Raw genomic sequence first — 27,874 nt, 5'->3', positions numbered from 1 at the left:
ATCTGTCCTCTTAAAGCTCTCTCTGGATTAAGCCCATGATCTTACCTCTCACTCTAATGGCCCTTCACGGAGGAGTGCCAAGGCATGATACCCCTGATGAACAGTAAGGAACATGGTATGAAATGGCATCACAAGGCAAGGTCACTAGGTTTTACTGTACAACACTGGGGATGTTGTTGGGAATCCTGGCCATCGCAAATGCAATGTTTTCTGGCTGAAAATCCAAAGGGGGAAATTTCTCTCACCTCCTAGAATCAGGAATAGATGGATTTCTCCAATTTGATTTCTCTTCTAGAAACCTTGAACCTTGTTGTGGACTGTTTACCTCTCCTCTTAGGCTGCTGGAAAGTTTACAGACAAAACTTCAAAGTACACTAACTAACCTCCCTCATAACTCCATCTTATTTTCCTTTGGTTTATTTTTCACTCTCATCTGAAATTTACTGCATCTTGTCCTATCATATGCATCTTTGTAAACCATCCCGAATCACTTTTGGAATAAGGATGGGTATAAATAAAACTAAAGATATTATAATCAGTGTGTATGCCTAATTCCCCTATGCCAGATGGTGAGTTCTTGTAAGGAAGGGCTGTGCACTGCCCCACTATGAAATCCTTATAGTGTCTAGTGCTTTTACCCCTGAATGAATATTTGGGGAATTAAATGTACAGAATATATAAATTTTGATACCACTGTGTTAAATGAATTACAAAATAAGCAGTATACCAATGATTTTATCTTTTATCCTTAAAACAGGAATGTGTCAATGGATGCATGTACAGGGGTGTCTACAACAGCATTAGAAACAACTCTCAGGGCCAATGATAGGGAAATGATTAAATATACTGGTGCAGCCACACTAGCAAAGGTTATACAGACATTTAAATAAACAAGATGATACAGAAAGGCATTCATTCACCTATCACACACTATAGGGTGAAAAAAAAAAGCAGGCAGTAAAATAATACATTTTTCATAAATACCTGAGTATTTTGGCATTTAGAGAGAAGAAAGGCTATACCCCCAAACTGCTAACTGGCTGTATTCGGGAGTGAAATCAGGGGAAATTGGAGCTGGAGAAAGGGGAAGAAGTGAACTGTCATTCTCTTCTGTATTGATTATTTTCATGGTTTTTGTTATTTGTAACAAGCAAATTTCACTTTTGTAATTAAAAAAAAAACCACTAAAGAAAACATTTAGCAACTTGAGATTATAAAGCATTCTCAAATCCTCAAATTGTCTAATGTCTCAAGGGTTTGGTTGGGAGATACTAAGCTGGGATACTCCAAACAAGCTGCCTTTGCTCCCAGGCTCTGCCTTCCTTATGGGCAACTTGGCCTCCTACCTTTAGAGCCTTTATCTTGCCCTGGATTCCTCCACAAAGCACGTAAGAAATTGGTTTAGTGACATTCATACAGGTTTTTAAAATACGAAAAGGCAAAAGAATCTTTCTCAGTCAGAACACAGCTATAGTCTTTGCAAGTCCTGAAAATAGCACATAATAAATCATAAAAAATTTAAATTCTTAATTGTCTCAATGTTCTCACATGTACTAGAGCAAAACATGTTAATTGAACAAGACTAGTTTGGGGAATTCTGTCCCTAAAACGTTAATGCTTTGTAAACAGGGAAGGTTTAATTGTTCTGATTTTTCCACAAGATGAAAATTCCTTCTTCCCTCATTCCACTAGGTAAATACATATCAAATAGGGAGAAGTTTTCTATGCCTTCAAAGTGTACTTTTGAAAGGTTTTTGTAAGCCTATTTGGAGAAAACTAAATTAACTTGACCAAGACAGATTTTCCATGTCCCCAAAATGTAAAAATTAAATCAAAACCAATGTATAAACCCATCAATGAATGGTTATTTCTAGGTTGGCCATGGCAGGATACGGTGGACACCAGCACAGCACAGGCCAGGATCCCCACACGGGATTCTATGGGAACAGTCAGGTGGACACCAGCAAGTCCAGAGCTCAGAGATTACATCAGAGAAAGCACTAGATCTATACCAGACAGCTGAGGAGAAGGAATGTGAAATGCTGAAAACATATCCCCTAAGGAAAGAAAATCAAACAAAGCAAGGATGGGTCAAAGGGAGGATCTAACGAGTTCAGAATGCGTATGACACAGGCAAGCAAGTACACAAGCACCTCCAGTGAACTCTGACACCTGTGCATGCGGCCTTCCACCCTTTGTGGTACTTGCCCTACTGGTGAGGGTTCCAGGTGTAGGAGTCAGGTGTTTGTTGTTAGGAAAAGGCAATCAAAGGCACACAGATAAACTCTGCCCTTGATTATCAAACCCCAGGACCCAGTTACTGGAAATTAGCTTACGGATGCTGCATGCTGCCTCACCTATTACTCCAAGCTTATTTGGCAATCCCAAAGACTATGAATAAGGATTCCAGTTTGACTGTAGATCTTGAAATAGACATCTAAGGAAGTTTTGATAATCTAACCCCTTTACACAAGGTAATGAGAATATTTTTCCGATTCTCTGTAAGGCAGCTAATTTCCTAATGAGTTTCATCAGCACATGGGATTTTGAAATAACACATCTCATCCACTTTTGTAAGAACTTCTCAAAGCTGAAAGGGGAGTTATGAGCCCACATATCAGACTATGAGCCCCTCTGGTCCCTATCCAGCTGATGAAAGTGGACGTGGCCTAAATCCACCAGGCAATTTGTTCTGGATCCATTTGTCCTCTCAACCTACAGAAAAAAAATCTGCCCTAAACCCTAAAGATCCAAGTTTACTCCTTCCATGCTTCCTTTTCCCTCAAAACCAACTATTTTGCTTTGATGTGGATAGAACCAGTAGGAAGTTCCCCTCTGCACCTGTCCATCCTGCTGCCTTCACTAATATGAGTCCTGCTATGAGACACCAGATGAGTTCCCACACTTCCTCCTGTCTCCACCAACAGAGGTCCAGATTTCCCTATCAATTCTATGCTCCCCTCGAGCATCTCCAACCCCAATGCAACCTGCTTATCCAAACATTAGGCAAACATCTCTAAGCAGTGGACTCTGATCCACTAACGGATGATGAGTTTTTCAGAACTGAATAGGAACAGAAAGCATAGAAAGAGAAACAGAAAACAGAATGCTATGCAGGGTAAGGGTATGTATCATTTCATGAAACTGGTTTCAGACTCACATACACTTACTTACATCCTGGGTTGTGGTCCAAAAACCCATTTTGTACTGTGTTGTAATCCGAAAACTCTGAAACACTGCTTTAGACAGCCTTTATCCCTGTAGTCAGACTACCCCCTTGCTATCCATCCCACTGCTCGACAAACTCCCTTCCCTCATGCTAGCTCAAGCTCTGAACAGACTTCCAGCTGTCTTCTTCACCCGCTGTTTTCACAAACCTTGGCCTTTTACAATGATTCACAAGCTCCTTCTCATGTATCCAAAGGATCGCCTTCTCCTTGAACAGACCAATGTTCTGAGGAAAAAAAAAAACAAAACAAAACTCCCTTGCTATTCCTGCCTTCTTTTCAGGTCTGGGATCTGCTTGCAGAACATCCAACTGTCTCACTATGAATAACAAACCTCTGAGCAGCAGGACTCCATTTCTTTGTGTGCTACCTTTCATCTCCAACAAGATAAAAAAAAAAAAGAAAGAAAGAAAGAAAGAAACACCACCAAAGTCACTCTCACAATACCTTAGGTTTTCTTACAAAATTAACCTCGCTTTCCTGATGTAATGTGTTCTCGGGTGTAATACATTGAGTGCCTGAGACCAATGCCAGGTGAATATAGCTCATCTCCAGTGGTCCCCATCCTTGAGAACAGATGGTTACTCCACCTCCATACTGCCATCTTCTTCCTCTTGCAAGGCAAATGGAAGGAGGGGAAGCACAGCAAGGTGGCTCTCCCTGTGTGGTGGCATCTTTCCTCTCTCAAGGACGAGGGCACAAGCTGTCCAGCACAACTCCACCACTCCCCGCCCCTGCCTTTCCTTGTCCAACTGCCCACAATTCTCCCCCAGACCATTCATTATCTTCCTCCATAGGAAAACTAGTTTTGTGTATCTTCCTGTAGACTGTTCAGTTTACTTTTTTCAGCCAAAATGACTACCCTGCTTTTTAACCTTCCAAGAGATATCAAAGCCAAATCTGTAGGACATGGAACACTAAGTTGAGAAGAAGAGGACAAGGAGACACTGAGGTCTGAAGGTTTCTTACGAAACCTGCTCAGTTTCCTCTCATACTTGGAATGCCAGCTTTGCTGGTGGAACATAAACCTAGGGTAGTCCCCTTGCAGAGCACTAGGGGAGGAAAGAGCTGCACTTGACTCAGAAGGGCAAGAAACTTGCTCAGAGGGAAAGAGAAAGGGAAGTAACACCTAGGGCACTTTCCAGAATTTGCCAGGAAGTTCCATCGCTGGTCCCTTTCTGTAACCCATCCCCTTTCTCACTTCTGAGTTGGGAACCTGGGGGCTCCTTCACTACCTCTCTGGTTGCCGGACTACCAGGCAGGCCCTCCATTCCCCCACCCCACACCCAACTACACCAAGTCCTCCTCCCTAGTCCTTTGGTGGGAATGCTCTTCATCAGCACTGAGTCAGGCCTCTGTTTACCTTGGTAAACAAATGAATCTCTCTCCATTGGTGATTTCAGAGAAGGAAGGAAAAGATAGGCTGACTCTTGCGTCCGTCCGTACTCCAGGGTGTATTGAGAAGACCCAGCTTCTTCCGGTTAGCTTCAGCCCTTGACCCCCACCATTCCTAGGCACCTCCAAGTACTCAGCTTTAGCTTGGAAGAGCCATTTAACCTTCCCGCAAAGAGGCTTACAGTTAAAGTGATAGGAACACAAAGCTCATCGTGTACACAATTACGACCGACTGAGCAGCTGGATGCCAGATGTCCGGCTCTAGACAGGTGAAATTTGTACAAGATCACACAGTAAGGATTCCAACACTGGACGGGGGTATTGTGGCAAAAGGAGTCGCAGGGGTAGGAAGAAAAGATGCGCTCTGTAAATATATTCTCTGGGTCATCTGATGGCATGGGGGGGGGGGTCGGAGTAAGTCAGTGTTCCTGGAGCCATTCTTTCTAATTTTCTAGCATGGCAGGAGTCCACTTGTCTAATTTAGTTTCATCCCTACAATTAAATGAAACGATTAACAAGGGGGAAAAAACCTCTACTTCACACTTAGAAGGGAATGGAGGTTTTCGGTCATTTAACCTTAACTGGCTACATAAAGATGAAGTTGCATTCCAACCTATCCCATTGCTCACACAGCAGTTATCTCTCAACACACACACAATCCCAGATCGATTTTTCTCAACTCCATTTATGACTGAGTGAAGATTTCACTAAAATGACAGCTTTTTTTCCTGCTTCACGCATCAACTCCTAACATCCACACAAACTCTCCCCTCTTGTCCCCAAACTGGTATCAGATTCATTTAAACATTGTCAAAGATCACTCCTTAGGAACAATTTGTAGTCTCACGTAAGTATGTGAGCTGCATTAACACTCACATGTGGACCACTGAGGGGGAAAAAAAACAAAAACAAAAACAAAAAACTCCTGGTCCGCAACAGTGACCCTTTAAGGAACTTCGACAATTCTAAGCACTTTCCCGGAGGTTCCCCCACACTCTTGGGGCTGTAGGAAAATGCTGGCATGCTGGATCCCATTTCCCGGCGGGGTAAACCGAGGCTTTCAGTGTAATCACTCACCGGGGCTGCCACAGTGGTGCTGTGAATAGAGCCCAGGATCTTTCCCAGTAGACTCTTCAGCATGAGGCGACTGAAAATGGGACCCACTTGAGACGACCAGGGTGAATAAGAGCGTGTTGTTTTCTGTAGTTGGGGGGAGGTGCGAGGGGGGAGACTCACCCACTCGGTGCACCCGGCGGTGCCCCGGCCTCCGGCGAGAAGGCCCCCGCGCCCCCCGCGCCCCCGCGCCCCCGCGCCCGCCCCCCGGCCGACACCGCGGGGCGCGGGCCCGAGGATGCTGCGCGGCCGCACACCTGCTGCACCCGCGCCCCCGCCGCCCTCGCGGGGCGCCCACCCGGCTCCGCGCGCCCCAGCCGGCGGCCGCGCTAGGCCGGGACGGGAAGCCGCGGCGCCCCTGGCCGCGGGGCTGCGCGGGGGAGCGCGGGGGAGCGCGGGGCGCAGCGAGCCCGCCCTCGGCCCCGAGCCCCTCCAAACGGCGTCACCTGTGCCCTGTGCCGGGTCCGGGGCGCCTGGCGCGCGGGCGCGGTGCACCGGCCGGGAGAGCGACGGGCGCCGCCGAAGCCTGGTCCTCCGGCCCGAGCCCCCGCGAGCTGCTCGGCGGGCCGGGGAGCAGCCCGAGACCACAGCTACCGCCGCGGCCGCCGCGCCCGCCCGGACTGCGGGCTCGGGTTTCCGCACGGCGGCTCCTTAAAGGGGCCGCGGCCGCCCGGGCTCCGGCTCGGCTCCCGCTCCCGCTCCGGCTCCGGCTCCGGCTCCGGCTCCGCTCGCGGCGGCTGCGACCCGCGGCCAAGGTGGGCGGGGCCCGGGCCGGCTGCGGGGGCCGACCTCCGAGGGCAGCGCTCGGTCCCGGAGGCGCAGAGCCGGGAACGCCCGAGGCGAGCACACCTCGCCGGGGACCGGGCGTGCGGCTCCCCCGCTTCCCACAGCGCGAGCCAGACGAGCAGGTGAGGACGGTCCGGGCCCTGTTCCGCAGCGGGCAGGACCTGGGCTCACCACGTAATGGAGACTCTTTTCAGGTTATGAGTTTATATTATATTTATAAGCGAGAGGACAGGAAAAGGCCAGCTGCAGATTTTCCGTGCCACGTCTGACTTGGCCAGAGCCGAGTCCGCCCAGTTCTTGCTGGGGTTGCAGGTGCATCCCAGCTGGGCAGGGGGCGTGTGTGGAAGAGGCTCGTCCTCCCTCCGAGCCGCCTCCTCCCGAACCCCTGAAAACCACCCCAGAGAGTGCCCTAGCACTCCACCTACACCCAACACCTGGAGCCCCGCTGCTGTCCGGGCGGGGATAGAGGATCTCAGTTTTTGGTGCTGGCACAGAATTCCAAGTTGCCCAGCGCAATTGAAAGTCTGCCGTTCAATAGCAGCTCTCTGACCTGCTATATACAGCCTCAAAAACCTTCAAATATTCTCGATCAACAGGATGGAATTTTTTGAATACAATAAAATAATGAAGAAGTATATTTGGGCTGTTAGAATTTGCGAAAAGTAATCATAAATACTTCTTTTTGGAAAGAGAGGAGTTCTAATGTTAATTAGTAAGCACTACTCTTAATAATGTAGGGAAGTTATTTGTAAGAAATGTCTATCAATACAGTTAATATGTTTTACCTAATATTTACATGCACACACATACACATTAGCTAAACTAATCTCACTGAGGCTCAATTTCCTCATCTATAAAATGGGGATAATTCATAATTACCTCTGCAGACCCCAATCTTGGCAAATGTACCTCTGACTGACCTAGAAAGGCAAAGCCAAAAAAAAGAAAGAAAGAAAGAAAGAAAGAAGGAAGAAGGGAAGGAAGGAAGGAAGGAAAGAAAGAAAAAAAGAAAGAAAAGAAAGAAAAGAAAAGAAAAGAAAAGAAAAGAAAAGAAAAGAAAAGAAAAGAAAAAGACAAAGCCTGTTCTACCCTATAGAGGCAGCGGCCTGCTGGCAATCAAGCAGGGTGGAAGATCCTGCAGCCCCCAGCCCATGTCTTCTTTTTCTCCCCAAGACTCTCAGGAAGTACTAGGGCAATAGTGGCCTTTGACCACAACCTGTCCCATCATATTTGCTTCACACAGTCCTTGACAACTTGGGTTGCCCCACATATGCTTTATGTATTCATGGGGCTATAAGCTCACTCTGTGGTTGGTTGTGTGTGTACATCTGTGGGGGCAGCGCTACATACACAGATTGCACCTGTCATCTCCAGACTCTGCCTCTAGATACCTCCTCCAGACCCTCCCCTGTGTTTGTCTGCAGTGGCTGATAGTTGCTCTGTTTTTTTCTGATAAATGTACCATCATTATGTTTAATATGCATATTTTCTAACACCCAAAGCAGTAGCCAAAGCCAAGTAAACCCACAAAAATCCACTCTATACTCTATGTCCCACTATATTCCTTCTTGTTAGGCCTCTACAAATGCACCATCAAATCTGCAGGATTGTTGTGAGATTACACAGAGCATGTCAGTGAATACATCAAGGACAAGGCCTCAGATAAGGAAAGGAATTCAGTAAACATTAGTTGAATTTTGAAACTTTTAAACTAATCAAAACACAATGACCTTAGGAGGTAGAAAACTATATCAACTGCATATTTTTCATCAAAACTGTAATGCAGCTTAATTTCTTTAAAAATATTCATTTCATTATTCACATTTAAGTCTTAACTGTGTTTTACCAATGCTCTCCTTCCAAGGACAGTTGCCCCAAAGTCTGTTATTTACTATCTTAAGTTTTTCTCCTTCTTAACTGTGAGGTATCAAAGCTGACCTGCACTTCTTAAACTTTTGGTCTTGAAATAGTTCAGAGAAATGAAATTATCTTTCCTTAAAAAGAGAAAAAAAATACAAAAATTCCTTTAAGGCAAATCCCCTCCCCCAATTTTTTTTTCTGCATACACTCTAGACAAGAAATATGGTTTATTGTATTTGTTACTATGTAAAGAAATAGGGTTTATTTTATTTGTTACTCTCTAAGTATTCTTGTTACTGCGTGTGTGTCTTGGTTTTTCTTTTTTAATTCCATGATTAACATGCAGTGTTATATTGGTTTCAGGTGAGCAACATAGTGCTTCAATAATTATATATTCTCATTGCTCATCATAGGTGTACTCTTAATCCCCCTCACCTATTTTACCCATCTTTACACACATATACATACACACACTATATCTCCTTTATCCATTCATCTATCCGACACCTAGGTTGCTTCCATACTTTGGCTATTGTAAATAATGTTGCAGTAAACATAAGGGTGCATATATCCTTTCAAATTAGTGTTTTTGTACTCTGTGGGTAAATATCCAATAGTGCAATTAGTAGATCATATGGTAATTCTATTTTTAATTTTTCGAGGCAACTCCATACTATTTTCCACAGTGGCTGCACCAGTCTTGCATTCTGACCAACAGTGTAAAAAGGTTCCTTTTTCTCCACATCCTTGCCAGTACTTGTTGTTTCTTGTGTTTTTGATATTAGCCATCTGACAGGTGTGAGGCCATACCTCACTGTGGTTTTGATTTGCATTTCTCTGATAAGTGCTGTTGAGCATCTTTTCATGTGCCTGTTGGCCATTTTTATGTCTTCTGTGGAGAAATGTCTATTCATATCTTCATCCCATTTTTTAATGGATTTTTTTTTTGGTATTGATATGATTAAGTTCTTTATATATTTTGGACACTAACCCTTTATTGGGTATGTCATTTGCAAATATTTTCTCCCATTCAGTGGGTTGTCTTTTAGTTTTGTTGACTGTTTCCTTTGCTGTGCAGAGCTTTTTATTTTGATGTAGTCCCAGTAGTTTACTTTTGCTTTTGTTTTCCTTGCCTTAGGAGACATATCTAGAAAAATGTTGCTATGACCGATATCAGAGAAATCACAGCCTGTGTATTCTTCTAGGATTTTTATGGTTTCAGGTCTCACCTTTAGGTCTTTCATCCATTTTGAGCTTATATTTGTATAGTATAAGAAAATGGTCCAGTTTCATTCTTTTGCATGTAGCTGTGCAGTTTTCCCAATGCCATTTGTTGAAGATAAATTTTCCTGATGAATTTGTTTTAAAAAATTCCTAAACTACTAAATGGAGGCAATTGTTTAGAAAAACTGAGACCAAACGCTGTTTCTTCCTAAAATAACAAGATAATTAAGGCAGAAGTATTTTGGAAAACTGCCTCAATTCTCCACCCTCTTGTTAGAGAAGATATAACCAAAATAATAGCAAGCATTTTGATCAGAAAGATTGAGTTAGTTAAAAATGAATAACCCCACGCACTACTTTTTAAATTAGTATTGATAGTTTTCATGTATCAAAAATTTGTGAGTTTTTAAAGTATTTAAAAGTCCTTTCATTTGTTTTTCAGAATTTTTCAAGAAAAAATATTTCAGGATATTACCAATGGTTATCTCTGGGTGGGTAAGATCCTTATGTCTTTTGTGGGGTTTTTGCTTATCTTATGTAACTTTTTCCTATAATGTGTATGTATTGCTTTTGTGTGCATTTTTAATGAAAGTAATACATATAAGTGAATACTCAAATAGTTCATAAAGGCTTATAACAAAAACACTTGAGTCCCATCAGCCCCTTAACCAATTTCCTCCCACCAGTTCCACCCCATGCTCCACATAACCCTACCAGGTGTTCATTTCCTAAACAATATGCTTATATCAATGTTTCCTGCTTCCATTTTTAGACATTATTTATTGACTTCTTGTCATGGAATTTTGAGGATATAGCTCTTTTATGCATACCACCACCACCACTTTGCCCTTACCCTTCTCACACAGCTATGTCACAACTTTTATTCAAATCAATAATTTGTGTTTTGATCATTCTGTCAACATAAATACAGTACACTACTGAATCTAGGAAGCTGCCATAATGGTGCTTCTCTTGAAAATCTCCTGGTCTCCCTGGAGTTAATAATTGCTTTTCTTTTTCACTTATTTTTAATGTATCTGACCCAAATTTTATCCAGATGCTTCAACATATCAAACACCCATCAATATCTTCAATGCTCAAACATTGGAAGTTCACACTCTTATTTTGCTGAAGCACAGATTTCAGTAGTTGACTTGGAGAATGTGTATAGAAGATAAACTATTTTAGCGTGCTTGCATGTCTGAAAATATCTGTATCCTAATTCTCATCCTCAATTGATAATTTGGATAAGATAAAGATCATTTTTCCTCAGCATTTTAAAAGCACTGTCCCCCACTGTCTTTTACTTCTAGTGTTGCCACTGAAATAAATGCCTAATGTCTTTCTGGTTCCCCTTCTTCTGTATGTAGCCAGTTCTTCTTTCTAGAATCTTCCTATTATCTTTATAATCTGAAATTTCACAATGTGCCTTTTGCTTTAGAACGGGCCTTTTTTCTTTGATTGTGCTAGACCTCCAGGGGTGCTTTCAATCTTACCTGCAGATTTTTTTTTTATTATTATTTCTTTGCTAATTTCCTCCTCATTTTCTATGTTCTTTGTGAACTCTATTCAGCAGGAGGTTGGGACTTTTATTATTCTCTAGATTTATTGTGCTTTTATCTCACTGATTATCTCTACAGCTTTCTTTTCTTTTCTTTATTTAAGTAGGCTCCACACTCAGCATGGAGCCCAATGCGGGCATGAATGAATTCACAACCCTGAGATTAAGACCTGAGCTGAGGGCAGCCTGGGTGGCCCAGTGGTTTAGCGCCGCCTTCAGCCCAGGGTGAGATCCTGGAGACCTGGGATGGAGTCCCACGTCAGGCTCCCTGCATGGAGCCTGCTTCTCCCTCTGCCTGTGTCTCTGCCTCTCTCTGTGTGTGTGTCGCTCATGAAAAAATAAATAAAATCTTAAAAAAAAAAAATGACCTGAGCTGATATCAAGAGTCAGATGTTTAACCAACTAAGCCACCCAAGCACCCCATCTTTTCTATTATCTATTGTCTAAGGCAGAGGTTCTCAATTGGGGCAAGGATGGGAGGTGTTGATTCTCCCCCACCCCAGCCATTTGGCAATGTCTGCTGATGCTTTTGGTTGTCATCACAGGGAAATGAGGCATGCATGGACACCTAGTGAGTAGAGGCCAGGGAGGCTGCACAGCCTTCCCACATTTAGGAATTTCCAATCCCAAATGTCAGTCACACCAAGATTCAGAAATCCTGGACCAGGAGAATTACTTATCTTTATCTTCCAACCTTCTACTGAAGTTTCTATTTCAAACATATTTTTTGGCACAGGATGGCAGCATGCAGTGGTTTAGGCTAGGGGAAAAAAATGCAGAGGCAGTGCCCATAGCAAAGTGATGAGGCTACAACAGACCAGTGACAAAGGGGTGTGATCACTGATGATAACTGTTTCTTTCTCACAGATTGTCTAAAGCCACAGGGAAAATGGTGGAAAACTCACCATCGCCATTGCCAGAAAGAGCTATTTATGGCTTTGTTCTTTTCTTAAGCTCCCAATTTGGCTTCATACTATATCTTGTGTGGGCTTTTATTCCTGAACCTTGGCTAAACTCCTTAGGCTTAACCTACTGGCCTCAAAAATATTGGGCGGTTGCATTGCCCATCTACCTCATTACTATAGTAATCGGTTATGTACTCTTATTTGGAATAAGAATGATGAGTACCTCTCCACTTAACTCCATTCATATAATCATAGGTAACTATGCTAAAAATCAACAGCAGAATAAATATCAAGAAGAGGCCATCCCAGTATTAAGGGGTAATCCTATTAGTGAAGTGAGCCACATGTTATTTCTTGCAGCCAAAGAACTTTATGCCAAAAACTAAATTGTATGTAGACTAATACCAAACACTTATTATAAGTTTTTGATGTAATAATTTTGAACATAATACTTTATCTCTTATTAGCAACTGATACCGAAATATAAAAAAAGCCGAACTTCTCTTAAATTCCATTAATCTTATAAATGTTCCCAAATATTAGTTATTAATGAACAGAATAAATAAAATACTGCATTACCATGAAAAAAAATATCTTTCTTTCCCAGTCTCTGATCAGCCCTTCTGTTACAGGAACTCTCCATCAAAAGATAAACACCGTTCTCCAGAAAAGAAACTTCATATTTCACAGAGGGATTGTGTTAGTGGTAGTATGGTCAGTATGACATGCATGAATGCACAATGCTGTATGAGAGGCAAGAAGGGACCCAGTGGTGTCCAAGAGCCTTATAAACAACTTTCAGGCAACTCTCCTTCAGGCTTGCACCTCACTCCTGCCTTCCCTGGTAAGTGCCAAGGCTCCTCAAAGCACTTTTGATTAGCCCCTGTTCCACTCTGTCAAGTCAATTATCTCCATCAGCCAACTTCTGGTTTCCATAATTTACTGAAATGTCTGATCTACTGTAGACTTTTCTCTTTTCTTTTTCCTTGTGGATTCTATCTTGTAAACTCCTTTCTATACTATCATCACTATGTACACTACGAGTACCACTTTGCAAAGAGTAAGGATAAACAAAATAAAATTAAAATAGCAGAAAGAGATCCAGAACAGAGAGAAAGGGAAAAACATGAATCTATTTTTCTTAATTTCTAACTTGTTTTTTTAATTGTGCCAAAATGTTTTCATGAATTTTTAAAAACTTTTACAGATACTGAAATCGATATTACCAGTCAGTAGTTTATGTTCATAACATTTTTTGTTCTATAATCTTATTTATTCCTTTCTTTTTTCTTGAAGCATAGTTGACACACAATGTTACATTAGTTTCAGATGTACAACATAGTAACTCAACAACTTTATACATTGTGCTATGCCCTTCATAAGAGTAGTTACCATCTGTCACCATACAACACTATTACAATACCATTGATGATATTTCCTATGTCGCACTTTTCATTACCATGACTTATTTACTCCATAACCAGAAACGTGTATCTCCCATTCCCCTTCACCTATTTTGCCTCACCTCTGGCAACCATCAGTTTGGTCTCTGTGTTGATGGATCTGGTTTGCTTTGTTTGTTTAGTTGGTTTTTTAGGTTTCACATATAAGTGAAATCATATAGTATTTGTCTTTCCCTGTCTAAATTATTTCACTAAGCATAATGCCCTCTAGGTCCATCCATGTTGTCATAGATGGCAAAAATCTCATTCTTTTTTATGACTAAGTAATATTCCACATCTTCTTTATTCATTTATCAATGGACACTTAGGTTGCTTCCATATTTTGGGTATTGTAAATAATGCTGCAATAATGTATTCATAACTTTAAGATCAGTTTGTTGAATATCCTCCCAGAGTTTTCCAAGCATACATGTATATACTCTGATTTTTTTAAACAACAAAAAGGACTAAACTATACACATTATTTTGTAATTGCTCAGACGATTCCACTCAATGGATGCACCATGATGTATTTTACCAAACCTTTACTGCTAAACATTCATGGACCTTATTGTGGACCAAACTGCCAGTTTTCCAGGTAGAGCAAAGTAGTAATTAATGTCTTACTAGCAATTAATTCTAAGATTCAAAGCTAGTTTAGATTGAACGGGGAAACACTGGAGGGTTCTTGTTCAGGTCAAGAAAGGAACAAGGGGATACCCACTCTCCTACTGCTAATACAGTGATACTTGCAGTAGCAGTCAAGGGAACTAACTAACTAACTAAAGAGAGAAAGTAAAAAACTGCTGGGGAAAAAAGATTATACAGTTGTTATTATTTGTGGATTATATGATTATATACTTAGGAAACCCAAGAAAATCAACTGAGAAAATAAACAACAGAAAATTAAGTATGGAAGCTGGATACAAAATTAATTTATAAAAATCTGTGACATTTATGCATATGTGTACATATATGTATATATAAATACATATGTATATACATGTGTTGTACACACACAATATCCTCTTAACAAATAAAAGAAAGAAAAGATTCCATTTACAATTGAAGCAAAAAATGTAAAAGGCCTAGGAATAAATTTTATAAGGAATATAAGAGACTATACTTTCAGGGATCATTTCTATAGTTTGTTACTAGAGAAGTTTCTCTGAACGTGTAGGGTACAAAAAAGAAAAAAAAAGGAATATGAAAAGCTTATATGAGGAAAACTTTAAAACGTTCTTGCAGGATCCAAAAGTAGACCTGAATAAATGAAAAGATGGACTATGTTTTCAGATTGGAAAAGTCAATATATATCAATTTTCCCTTTAAATTTTTAAATTTAAATTTTTAAATTTATTGCAATCTCAATGAAAATACCAAGAGGCTATTTTCTGGAATAGGGCAAGCTGATTCTAAAGCTTGTATGAAAAAAGTAAACAAACAAAAATAGCCAGAAAAACTCTTTCAAAAAGGAAAAATAGCTTTCTATATATTTTTAAAAAATAAAATTATAGAACCTCAATAATGAAACACCCTGGGATTGCTATAGGAATAGACTAATGGAATTGATTAGAAAACCCAGAAATAGACCCAAATAAGTGGCATCTCAAATCAGTGAGATAAGATGGGACTTTTTAATAAATGTGTATCATCTGGAAAAAAATTAAGTTAAATCTCTCATATTGTATGAGATAAATTCCAAATGGGGCAAATATTTAAAGTATGAACACTCAAATGTATTACAAGAAAATATGAAAAAATAAAAATAAATAAAAATTAAAAAAAAGAAAACACGGGTGAATTCTCTTCTTATTTTGGAATGGAAAAATCTATGATTCAAAATCTAGAAGCCACAAAATATTAATAAATCTAATTAAGAATAAAAAAAACACTATGAGGTAAAAAATAATAATAATAACAGACACAGAGTCAAAACACAAATTACAAACCAGGAGGGGATCCCTGGGTGGCTCAGTGGCTTAGCGCCTGCCTTTGGCCCAAGGCGTGATCCTGGAGACCCAGGATCAAGTCCCAGGTCGGGCTCCCTGCAGGGAGCCTGCTTCTCCCTCTGCCTGTGTCTCTACCTCTCTCTCTCTCTCTTTCTGTGTGTGTCTCCCATGAATAAATAAATAAAATATTTAAAACAAACAAACAAACAAACCAGGAAAAAAGATGTGGTGCTCAAGTCACAGGTAAAAGGCTAATCTCCTTAATAAATAACAAGCTCCTAGAACGTGAGGAAAGAAAGACCAGTCACTCAAGTGAAAGATAATGGGCATTAACAAACAAGTGACAGAAAAAGAAACATAAAAATGACCTATACACATTATAAATGGCCCTCATTCATATAGAATATGCTAATTAAGATTAACCAACCCAGAAATAGATTGTAACTCTTTTTTCACATTATTCTGCCTTTGGAGCATTTACTTTTCACTACATTTTCTTCAGACTGGCACTATCTATCATTGTTTTTGGAAATTTATGAAGCTGTATCTTTTTTAAGTTCTAGATCCCAAACAGTAAAGTATTATTGCTTATAGACATATTAGAGTTTATGCTTAATGTTTCAAAACATGAAAAACCCATGTATCATATGATAAAAATCAGAATATAATTCCCTCTATTGCTATGAATAAATGATTTTTTAAAAAAATAAAGTTGATAGTTGAATTAGTCATGTCATTTTCATAGACCTTATAGCAAAATGCAATTTTTGAATTTAGAAATATTCCTTAGTAAAAACCATCTCTTGCCCGCCCCATCCTCTGATAAACATACTCAACTCCAAATTTCTGTAGTGCTGTAAATCTACTACTTTGCTGGTCATATGTCCACATGCACCATTTATATGATCTATCCTTTATTTTTTATTTTTTGGATCTATCCTAAATATAACTAAAAAGAAAAAAACAAGAGAAATTTTCATGACAGTATTTTTAAAATATATATTTCTCTTCCATGACCCAATCAAATTGATCTCTTAATGTCATTATGACGCTTGTTCATTCAGTATAGTATTACTATAATCAACCCACTCCTGTACATCTAAATGACGTTCATCACTAACTTAAGTTCCTACTTTTAGACACTCTCTATATACAAAGTTAAAGGATCAAGAAAATGTATATGCTGCATTCAGATCTCCCACTTAATCCTGAGGTCTGTATTCTTTGCATTTTGGTAAAAAAAACAACAACACATTTTTGCCCTCCAACAAGGAAGTCTTGAAAAATTACCATCTCTTTTCAAAATACTTTTGTTATACTTTGCAATATACTAAGAATTTTTTTAATTTTAAAAAGAAGGCAGTCTAGTTTTAATAAAAAGAAATCATCTTGTGAGAATGTATTTTCCACAAGGAAAGGTATGGTTCTCGTCGCAGATTTTAAAATTCTCATTGGTAGAAAATAAAAGGTAAAAAATAATGTTTGAAAGACTGTTACAATTAAATGTCTTCAAACTTTGTCAAATATGTTTCACATGTGGAGTATCCCAAAATGCTAACATAATGTTTAATAACCAAAAAGTAGGAAGAAATGGATTGTGGGGTAAGGAAAATGTTAACTATTAGTACTAATTATATGTAACGTATCAGAAACTATAATATCAATAATGAAAAGACCATCAGGATATTTAACTTAATCACTGAATTCTTCTCCTAAAATATAAATCAAGTATTTCACAAAAATAATATGTATACCAAACTGAAATGAAATGGCCAAATTTTTTAGCACAAAAATTATCGTTTGATGTAAATAGGAAACTTGCTTTTCTCCTACATATTTAGTTGTGAGCTGAAGTCTTCAGAATTTGGACCTTTGGCCATAACCAGTTTGCAGACACACTACTACTTGGAGAGGCTCTCAATCTCTCTGCAAGGCTACATGACCCACTAACAACTGTGTCACCTATGACTCCCTTCCTGCCCCACAGAAGAAGCATTCACGGTCTGAATCAGAGCAACCATCACCAAGCTGGTCTCCTGTGCTCCAGCCTTACTCCTACAACTTCTAATTTACCTTTATTGCTATCATGAGTAAGAAAATAATCTTTTTCATATTTAGAAATAAATATGACTACATATTCATCCGAAGTCCAGCAGAGTTCTGGACAGCACTTCACTATCAAAGCCCATCACCAAAGGGAAAGGCAACATATGTTCCATCAGAGTCCAGAGCACAACGGAGAGTCTCACAGCTGTGTTCTGGGGGTTCAATCACTAAAGTTACCTGAATTTTACGTTGCCTGAAGACAAAGTTTCTGTCTCATGCATCTTTGCACCTTACACTGCACCCTGCAAAGTTAAGTGCTCTGCATGTATTCTCTCCTCACATGTCTTCCCCTACTCTTCTCAGCTTGCCAAGGAATTCTTACAGGTATTCAAAGCTCTACAGCTCAGGGAGAGTCTGAACTGATAATCTATATCTACAAAGGAAAAGAGCAAAAGAATGACATATTTCCCCTCATTTTTTATCCTGAGCGATTACCCACAGGTAATAAAAGGCAATCAAGTGATTTAAAGAACTACTTCACCTTTCCTTTTAAAAGCTCCAACAGGGGAACTGACCTCTGGTTTGCAAAGGAAGTCCTGGACCAGGTGACATTTTAAAAATGATCAGGACTTGGCTTTTAACACAATCTTATGCACACAGTATTCTGCTAGTACAGAAAGGGAAAGCAGTCCCCCCACCCAATATATCAAGGTAGAAGTGAAAGGAATTTAACTTCGATTCACTCTGTCTTAATCCAAATTATCAATTCTTTCAACAAAGACTGCACATTTAAGAGCATCACGGGAGACTTTTAAAACAATTGAGTAGATTCTGATTGCTCGTTATACAAGAAATTCTTGAGAAATAAGTAACTATAACCAACAGTTAAAAACACTAACTGTTTACATTCAATATTTGCTATATTGATTTGAAAGGTGGAGGGGACAAATAAAGTTCAAAACCACTTGTCTCCTAAACAATGTAGATGTGGTTTTTGGTTTTTGGGTTTTTGTTGTTTTTTTGGTAGATCTGCCCTTCTTTAGTGTGTAATGACCATTACAACAAGAGAAACTAATCATTCTTTGAATTTGGATGTCAATATAAAATTACAAAGCGTTAACTCACTGACATCCCGGTCATCGCTTCATCACCCTGAACCCAAAACTCAGCCCTTCCACTAGTTTCCAGAGAAAAATTATCTCCGAGAAGTTCATGGTTTTCCCCCCAATTTATATACAATTAAGGAGTTCCTGGGGAGTTGAATGGCTTCCCACCAGTTCTGTGTTCTCTCTGTGTTCTACATGGGAATCGAAGGACTATCTTCTCTTGCTTAAACTCCTTGGAGTTTCACTGCTTGCCTAAAGTAGCGCTTCCAAAGGCAACCCTATCCCTAAAATAAGCCCTAGGAAACATTCTTCAACTTGATTCCCCTCCTTTGCTCTCATTTCTCAATAAGCTCTTGCATTCTCCTAGACCTTGACTTCTTCACCTCCAAGTTGACGAGTCCTTGCACCCAATAACACATGGGCTTTTCTGCTTAATTCTGAGGTCTAAAGTCTGCAGTTGACTTTGCTCAGTTCATTTCTACCCACTCAAGGCAATAGCCTCACCCAATATGGACCCTATCTCAGCCTTGACTTATCTCTGTCCTCTATTCTCCAATCATTGGCATGTATCTAATATCAGCTCAACTTACGCGATACCTGTCTTACACTTTCTTTCTTGAGCTCCAGATTTTTAATCCCAATATCATACCAGGTGTTCCAGGTTCTACAAATGCAGTAAAATTATCCCCTTTCTCCTCTCCATACTTTTTTCTCACTTTTCTCAGTTTATGGAGTAATTGTGCCTCTAATCACCAAATCCAAGAAACCTCAATTTTCCTAAATTCTCCCCACTGCTTAGTCCTCTGCATCCAAGTAGACACCAAATTCTCTCAATTCTACTTGCTAAAGATCTTCCATATATTTACCTTCTCTACCCTTCCTCTTTCACTCTCCAAGTTTAGGCCTATATACCTTCCCAGAGAATCTCTGACATCTTTCTGACATTTTCCCTCTTCAAGCTTTTGTATACCAGGACAATAACTTCTCTTCCCATGTTCTCCTAATGTTTACTACCACATGTTTCACACACAACAGACCCTGAATAAATATTCATAAGTTAGGGAAAAGATTTCAAATCCTTGTAATCTCACATCTTTCCTTTTCTTGGCATTCAAAGATTGCCTCTATCTCTCCAACCTCATGCTTCTTCAGGATTCTTCTAACTTGCTGTTGATTATCTTCTTATTCTTTCGCTTTCAGTCAAAGCTTTCTATTACTCTTTATTGCCTATCAAATAAATGAATGGCATGGAGGTCCTCCATTCTAGCTAAAAGCTACCTTTCCAATCTCATGGTTCATATTCTCCCTCTCACATTCTTTACTCAGTCTAGCCCAATTCAGCCACTAGCCATTCCCAAAACATGCTGTGCATTTTCCTGACTTCTTGCTTTTGTTCATGCCTCTTCCAAAACAGAGAATGTCTTTCCTTGGGACACTTGGGAGGCTCAGTCAGTTAAGCGGCTGCCTTCGGCTCAGGTCATGATCCTGGAGTACAGAGATGGAACCTCGCAACAGGCTCCCTGCTCAGCGAGGCATCTGCTCCCTCTGCCTTTCACCCCACTCATGCTCTCTCTCTCTCTCACTCCCACTCCTGCTCTCTCTCAAATAAATAAAGACCTCTAAGAAAAAGTCTTACTTTCCCCCTTTCTCTGTCAAAAGCATTCCTAATTTTAAGACCCAAACTGAATGTCACTTTCTTCATAAAACTTACAGATTCCTCCAGACAGAATTTCTCTCTTCCTCTTCTCTCCTTCTTTGAAACTTAGTTTACAATTTTGCTTTGTACAAGTATTTTATTTCTTCTACTAAAAAAGTTGTTCAAAGCAGTGTTTTTCAGACTACCTGAAACAGAATAACTGGAGTCTAGTTTATTTTATTTTTTTTTATTTTTTTTTTTTTTATTTTTATTTTTTTGGAGTCTAGTTTAAAAAGAGAAGCAAAATAAAAAACCCTACAGAACTAGTTTCAGGAGGTAGAACTGCAATCTGAAGAACCCTGCAATCTGAAAGCCAGCACCCCCTTACGGTGCACAACAAAGCTGGAGACCTTGGAGTTGCAGAATGGGCCTTGAAGTCGGTAAGCCTCGGAGTTGCATTCCAGTTATGTCTCTGTTAAAAGATAATTCTCAGAAAAAGCTAATAGAACCATAATTCTGATACAGATAGAAAAGGAAAAAAAAAAGTCAGAGATTTTACTTAACTCATTCAATGAGGTAACCAGACAGGTGTCATAACCTGTTCAAAAGAGAATCTGAAACACATTAATACAGGGTTGTAAAATGGCTCAAATATGACGAAAGGCTACCAACAGATAATCTGAAAGGATGTGCAATAGCTCAAAGACAATGAAAGACAAGAATCTGATGACCTAGAAGATGTCCTTTAGGCAATGCAGAGTTTTCTACTGACACAATTTTTTTCTATACCTCTTCCTAGCCATATGACTTTTGAGTATGTTACTTTTCTGACCAGTTACTTTTCCTATAAAACGATAAGATTTCATAATTTAAAAAAATTTTAATGGTAATAATGCTTACCTAATATTGCTCTTGTGAGAATTAAATGAGCTAAGGAGCACCAGGCACTCAAGATGAGCACGTAATACTCGACAAATATTACATAGTGGTACTAGTACCAGTGGCAGAAGTTCCTTGAGACCCTCTCTTGTTTCCTAATGAATGTGTTCATTCAATCAATCAACCAATGTGCATAAAATACCTAATCATGCTAAGTTTGGGTGGATAATAAAATAGTCCTTGTCATCAGGGAGTCCAGGCTAGCCACGGAAATGAGAACTGAGGCCAATAATTACATGGGATATAATAAGTGAAAATAAAGGTATGTGAGCACCACTGACAACATGACTAACCATGTGTGGAGTGTACAGAATGCTTACAGAGAAGCATTATCAAGGGGAACTTGAGCTGAATCTTGAAGGTTGAACAGGAAATCACTAAGCACAGTGTGCTAACAATTATTGTACTAGATCATTATGTATGTTAACCTTATTTAAATCACACAAGAGCCATACAATACAGGCTCACTCTAATTGAGTACTTACTATGTGTCAGGTGCTATTTTAAATAACCATGATTATCTTATTTTATGGAGAAAAAAATCCTGAGGCTTAAAGAAATCAAGTAACCTTTCCAAGATGATACAGCCAATGAGAGGCAAAGCCACAATTCATCCCAAATAACCTCTTCCCAAACTGTAGGAAATATTACCTCAGTTTACTAATAGAAGAATCAAAACCTAGAAAGATGATGAATGAGTTCTCCCAGAGAAACTGATTAGAAATTTTGTCCCTGGTTTTATCAGTCAGGCAAATGGGAAGGAATAATGTTTCAGAAAGAGGGAGAACAGACAAAACCCTGGAAGCATGGAGGTTAGCATGGCTGCAGGAACCAGAAATGTTTGGAACTCAATATGCATTTAGGGAAACAGCAATCAAAGATAAAGCCACTGGGGGCATCTGGGTGGCTCAGTCAGTTAAGCATCTGCCTTTGGCTCAGGTCATGATCTCAGGGTTCTGGGTTGGAGCCCTGAGTGCGGCTCCCTGCTCAGTAGGGAGTCTGCTTCTCCCTCTCCCTCTCCCTCTCCCTCGGCTGCTTCCCCTGCTTGTACTCTCTTGCTCTTGCTGTCTCTCTCAAATAAATAAATAAATTAAAAAAAAAAAAAGATAAAATCACTAAAGTAGGCAGGGACTGTGTGAGAGAAATTACACCATACTAAATATTGCAGACTCTGCTCAGGAGGATATAAAACTATAACAGATTTTAAGCAAGAGAATGAGATCAAAAGTTTGGCAACTGGAATTTAGTATTATTGAGACCAGTATTATTAATACCAATATTATTGAGATCAAGAGTTTTGAACTCCAACAGCCTGCCATTTATCATGACCTCAGGAAAGAGAATCTCTTTGAGCCAGAGTCTCCTCATCTGTAAAATGAATAATAGGGTCACCACGAAGTTTAAATGAAAGAAGGTAGGTAAGTACCTGCTAATGTACTTCCAATCTAATTGGCATTTGATAAATGGTAGTGGTAATATTAACAGTTGTTTATTGTGACTTTGCTGTGATGCAAATACATTGAGACCTAGTTTAGGTCTTTTTGAAGGAAGAACATGTTAAATAAATACTCTTTTACTAAAGTTGTTTGATTTGTTCAGTCAGAGTAGATTGATCTGTTCAGACAGAGTAGATTGTTCTAAATAGCAAAGTCCCAGGAGCACAAAAAGAAGCAGATTTCAGGAATGGCATGAAGTTTATCAAACAGTTTTTGTGTCCCTACCATGTGTGTCTAACATTGTATTAAGTGGTACATATCTAACAAGAATTAAGATACAGTCTCTTTTCACAAGGAGTCAACAGTCTACAATAGAATTATTTTGGTTGATTTCCTTATCCCAGCCTGGCTTCCTCTCTTATTTACAACTTCACCCTCCCCTAAGTTCTGATATTTACATTACTCTCATGGAAATGACCTTTGTTTCCCTACTTGGTTACCTGCCCTCCTCTCCCACCTTGGACTACTTCCTTTCCTGGCTACTCCAGTTGGCCATGTCAGATTACACCTGTTTGATCCAAATCTGTTCCCAGTACCCTGGTTCTAAGACATCTTGCTCCTATAGTGAAGTTAAACCAATTTTCTCAATAGCTGGTAGAATTCTTTTCAGAAGAAAACAACCTCATGAGTCATTGTGAGCAGTATGACTGAGGAATGAGGTTAGCAGGAGACAGGATCATAAGAGACAAAATGTTCTACTTCAGAAATTCACCTGGGGGTAATGGAAGAAGTAGTTAGAAGAGAGAAGAGAAAGAGAAAAGAGATGGAAGACATAGGAACTTCATGTAACACCTAAAATACTTTTTTAAATGTACAATGCTCTTACTTGCATTTCTTTGACTCCCTCATGTCTTCCAAATCTTTAGTAAGCCTTCTATAATCCCGAGGCCCCCACGCCTCCCCACAAACATATGCCTTGTGAGTAGGTTGGCGGGGAGGGGTAAGTGAAGAAATCATGGGGCCAAGTGCCACACTTGAAGACAAAAGGAACAGCATGGAGACAGCACACGCAAAACAATGACACCGGGCATAAATGAACCCATCAGTAGGAGCAGGGCCCAAGGTAATGTTAAAATCATAGACATCTGGGAAATTGGCAAAACTTATCAGCAGGTACCTTTATTTAAAAGTTGTATAATTGGGGCTTGAACCAACTTAACTAGTTAAAAAGCAAAACAGATTATCTCGGCTGATATCTGGGTCATGATTTCTTCAGTCATTGATAATTTGGCACCAATTCCATTGGTCTGCCTTTCCAACATTCCTACTGCCTTCCTCGAAGGTGGTCACTGTTGTCTTACTCAGTTACTGCAACCATCTCCCTGGGACCAGCAAACATTGTCTTTCTCTTGCTCTCTTTAAAACTGTACTTATTTATTTATTTATGATAACACAAGCCGGGGGGGGGGGTGCAGAGGAAGAGAATCTCAAGCAAGCTCCACACTCAGCGCAGACCCCAACGGAGGCTTAATCCCACGACCCCAAGATCATGACCTCAGGCGAAATCAAAAGTGGGACACTTCACTGAGGAGCCACCCAGGCACCCCAGCAGACATTTTCTTAAAGGGTCAGAGAGTCAGTTATGCCACTCTGCACTTAAGGCCTGGAAGCAGCCACAGACAATATGTAAATGCATGGATTTGGCTGTGTTCCAATAGAACTGTTTTACAAAATCAGGTAGTAGACTTTCTGTCCTGCTCCTTCTGTTCCCCATATTATACTCTTTCAAAATGTCACTCTTCTGTATAAACATGTGATTGTCTTCCCATTAACCTCAGAATGAAATTCCAAATTCCCTAACTTAAATTTTATACCATTATCTCCTCTCCAGCTTTTGGCTTCAAACTCAATTTTCAGCACTATTGACTGCTTTAAATTCCCCAGGTTCCTGGTTCTCTCTTCTTTCTATGCATTTGCATATGTTGCTCTTTGGCCTGGAATCTTGTTCTCTTCCCCCCACTCCTTATTAGTAGATTCCTACTCCTCTAAAGTTCAAGTTTCACATTAAGTCTAACTTCTTCCAGGAAGATTTTCCAATCCCTAAATTCTCACAGAGTTGAGGCTGCTGATTTAATTGCCTGAATCTGCTGTTAGTTTGAAGTTCTGTGAGGACAGGAAACTGGTCTGCCACTTATCATTGTATTCCAAGGTGCTCAATAAATAACTGGATTCTTAACTGACGAGGAAAGAAAAGACAAGAAGCAAGCTAAAGATGCAGGGGGGCCTCAAAGGCAATTGGTGCATAAGCTGAGATTTGTTTGAGCTATTCCCTCTATTTTTTTAAGATTATTTATTTATTTATTTATTTATTCATGAGAGACAGAGAGAGGCGCAGAGACACAGGCAGAGGGAGAAGCAGGCTCCATGCAGGGAGCCCGATTTGGGACTCAATCCTGGGACTCCAGGATCACACCCTGGGCAGAAGGCAGATGCTCAACCGCTGAGGCCCCCAGGCGTCCCGAGCTATTCCCTCTAATCCAAAGTCGGCTCCTAAAGCATTTTCCATTTTGCTGTTATAGCTTGCAGAGAGGTTCAGGAAATATATATTACATCATCCTACACTTTCTGATGCAGCAACCAAAGTCCTGAAGGGTTTCACTTTTGGCTTGGTTTCCAAACTTCTTCTGTTCACCTTCTCTTTGGCACCTGATCGCTTACCTCACATCCTGTTTACCATCTTGCATACATGTACATATTATCCTTGCCCAGAGATCTTGGCTTGCCTTTCTCACCAATACTCACATTTCAGTTATCATGTAGCGGGCATATTCTATATGCCAGGCTCACAAGGCTTCTTCTATAAGCCAGTCCTACAGGACTTAATCATTCAGTCCTCAGACGAGCCTTGAAGTGATGTTCTCAGAGATTTCCTTTTATTATTTCCACTCAACAGCTGACAAAAGGAAGACCTAAAGGAAGTAACTCATGAAAGAAAGAGAACAAATGGCAGAGCTGGGACGGAAGGGAGGAAAGCCTGACTGCCGAGCCCAAATTTCTGACCTCATACTACTTTACAGTCCCTCTAGGACCATGTCTGTTTCCCTCTGTGAGTGCTGATCCAGCCCAAGCCCAGAAATCTTCCACAGTGATCCTGCGTGGTCCCTCCTGAACTTCACGGATGGTGTGGCTAAATTCAAGGCCGTCATAATCACTAACACTTAGAGAGCATAGTCACTGTGCTCGGCTCCATTCATTTAACCTGCACAGACCCTAATATGAAAGATAGGGTTAGCTCTGTTTTATGGATAAGGAAACAGAGGCACAAAGAGGTAAAATAATGTGTCCAAAGTCACACAAATAGTAATGGGAGAACTTAGGATTTACACCTGGACACTATAGCTTCACAACCCACACTCCTAGGCAAGAAGAGCACATACAGGAAGAGAAAAAACACAGAGTTCCTCAGGCCTCACAGGATGACATGAAAAATATGGGTGAGGTTGAATGATTTGAGCTTTAATCATCCTGGATAGGAGGTCATTAACGAAGTCTTAGTTATTGCTGCCCAAAATAAACTATCACAAAACTTCATGGCTTAAAACAATCATTTATTAGCTACCAATTCTGTGGCTCAACAATTTGGGCTGGACTTAGTTGGGAAATTCCGCTGCATTTGCCTGGGCTCACTCACACAGGGATAGTCAGCTGTGGTACCTTGACAAGAGCTTGATGGTTCAAGATGGTATCTCTAGGGTCAAGGCCTGCTTCGTGGACATGCAGCTTGTGCTGAGTTTATTCTGCTATTCCCATCTCCTTGAGATTCTTAATAATTATAGAACAGGGGGAGCTACTGGGCCTTGTAAATTCCACTGTTACTCATGCTGGTGGTTGGTACTGGATGCCAGCTGGGCACCTTCTCTACATAGCCTCTCATCCTCAAAGAGGCTAGCCCATGTTTCTTCACAGGATGACAGAAGCTTTCCAAAAGATTGACAGCAAAGCCTGCGAGGCTTCTTCAGCTCTAGGGTCACAAATCCCACATCAGTACTTCTGCTGCATTTTATTGATCAAAGCAAGTCACAAAGTCAGTCCAGATACCAGGAGGTGGAGATCCGGAGTCCACTTCTTGATGGGAAGAACAGAAAAGTCACAGTGCAAGAGGGCATGTATAGTGGGGATAGGCCGAGTTTGTGACCATTAATTGCAATCTCTCACAGAGTAGGTACATGTTTAAGCAAAAATTATTTCAGTCTCAGACATGTTATGATTAACATTTTTCCTATGGTCAATCCATGCAAAGGTAGCCAATACAGTTAACCCTTGAATAGCATGGGGGTTAGGGTACCAACCCCATGTAGTCAAAAATCTGCATATAAATTTTGATTCCCTCAAAACTGAACTACTAATAGTCTATTGTTGTCTGGAAGCCTTACCAATAACATAAAGAGTCAACTAACACATATTTTGTGCATTATATGTATTACATATATTCTTATAATAAAGTAAGCTAGAAAAAAAAATTATAAGGAAAATATATTTATAGTACTGTGCTGTAAAAAATCCACATGTAGGGATCCCTGGGTGGCGCAGCGGTTTAGCACCTGCCTTTGGCCCAGGGCGCGATCCTGGAGACCCGGGATCGAATCCCACGTCGGGCTCCCGGTGCATGGAGCCTGCTTCTCCCTCTGCCTGTGTCTCTGCCTCTCTCTCTCTCTCTCTCTGTGACTATCATAAATTAAAAAAATAAATCCACATGTAAGTGGACCTGTACATTTTGTTCAAAGGCTAACTGTACTTAGATAATATAGGTCTAGAACATGAAAGAGAATCCTGGTTGGACATATGAATTTGAGAGGTATCAAGTGCAGGTGATAAGTTTCTGAATAAATAAATCAGAACCTCCAGGAAGATTGTATGAATTAAGGCAAAGATAAACAAAGAGGTTCACTCAATCCTTCAGACTACCCAACTATGTGAGCACTCTCTTCTTCCTATATACATCAACCTCTCTCTCTAAAAGACACCATTCATGGGCCTACCCAGGTTCTGTAGCCAGCTCAAAGTCCAGTATCTCTGAGGAAAGTACAGCCTTCTCTGTTATGTCTATGTTATGTGGCTGAATATAGTCCAATAATTATAAACGAAACAGAAGTTACTTGATGCCCATACTCAATGCAATATGCAATGGTGGCACAGGAATAAAACTAACCACAATAAAAACTTCGAATTCAAAAGGACAGAATGGG

The 27,874-nt window shown here is 40.3% G+C and overlaps 3 protein-coding genes, 1 long non-coding RNA gene and 1 pseudogene across 13 annotated transcripts in view; 4 read left to right on the top strand and 1 right to left on the bottom strand.

Annotated features, from left to right (window-relative positions):
* The window catches only part of ALG14 (ALG14 UDP-N-acetylglucosaminyltransferase subunit), a 213,360-nt gene that overhangs the window by 50,116 nt on the left and 135,370 nt on the right, over nt 1–27,874 (top strand). The gene's annotated exons all lie outside the window — the stretch shown is intronic.
* The window catches only part of TLCD4 (TLC domain containing 4), a 103,659-nt gene that overhangs the window by 63,414 nt on the left and 12,371 nt on the right, over nt 1–27,874 (bottom strand). The window contains exons 1-2 of one of the 10 annotated variants that reach the window (XM_072834628.1): nt 6,693–6,725; nt 5,700–5,822 (exon numbers count right to left, since the gene is read on the bottom strand). The exons of 6 other annotated variants lie outside the window; for them this stretch is intronic. The gene's annotated coding sequence lies outside the window, so the exon portion shown is untranslated. Of the gene's footprint in view, nt 1–3,377; nt 3,433–5,699; nt 5,823–6,181; nt 6,339–6,692; nt 6,726–27,874 lie in introns of those variants that run through there. 3 more of the 10 variants (XM_072834627.1, XM_072834633.1, XM_072834632.1) reach the window with 3 other exon arrangements.
* Nucleotides 6,510–15,362, top strand: LOC140638009 (uncharacterized). Its single transcript, XR_012035125.1, has 3 exons — nt 6,510–6,643; nt 10,048–10,096; nt 12,704–15,362. It is a non-coding gene; the product is annotated as an uncharacterized lncRNA (long non-coding RNA).
* On the top strand, nt 11,993–12,472 carry LOC140638005 (phosphatidylinositol N-acetylglucosaminyltransferase subunit P-like). The gene has a single exon (XM_072834634.1). It carries the CDS (start codon nt 12,056–12,058, stop codon nt 12,455–12,457), a length of 402 nt encoding a protein of 133 aa, XP_072690735.1. The 5' UTR covers nt 11,993–12,055; the 3' UTR covers nt 12,458–12,472.
* LOC140639258 (small nucleolar RNA U3) lies at nt 14,630–14,723 on the top strand (annotated as a pseudogene).

Source organism: Canis lupus, chromosome 8, assembly GCF_048164855.1.
Source record: "Canis lupus baileyi chromosome 8, mCanLup2.hap1, whole genome shotgun sequence".
Lineage (NCBI taxonomy): Eukaryota > Metazoa > Chordata > Mammalia > Carnivora > Canidae > Canis > Canis lupus.
The sequence above is the reverse complement of the archived record's forward strand: the minus strand, read 5'-3'. Positions and strand labels throughout refer to the sequence as shown.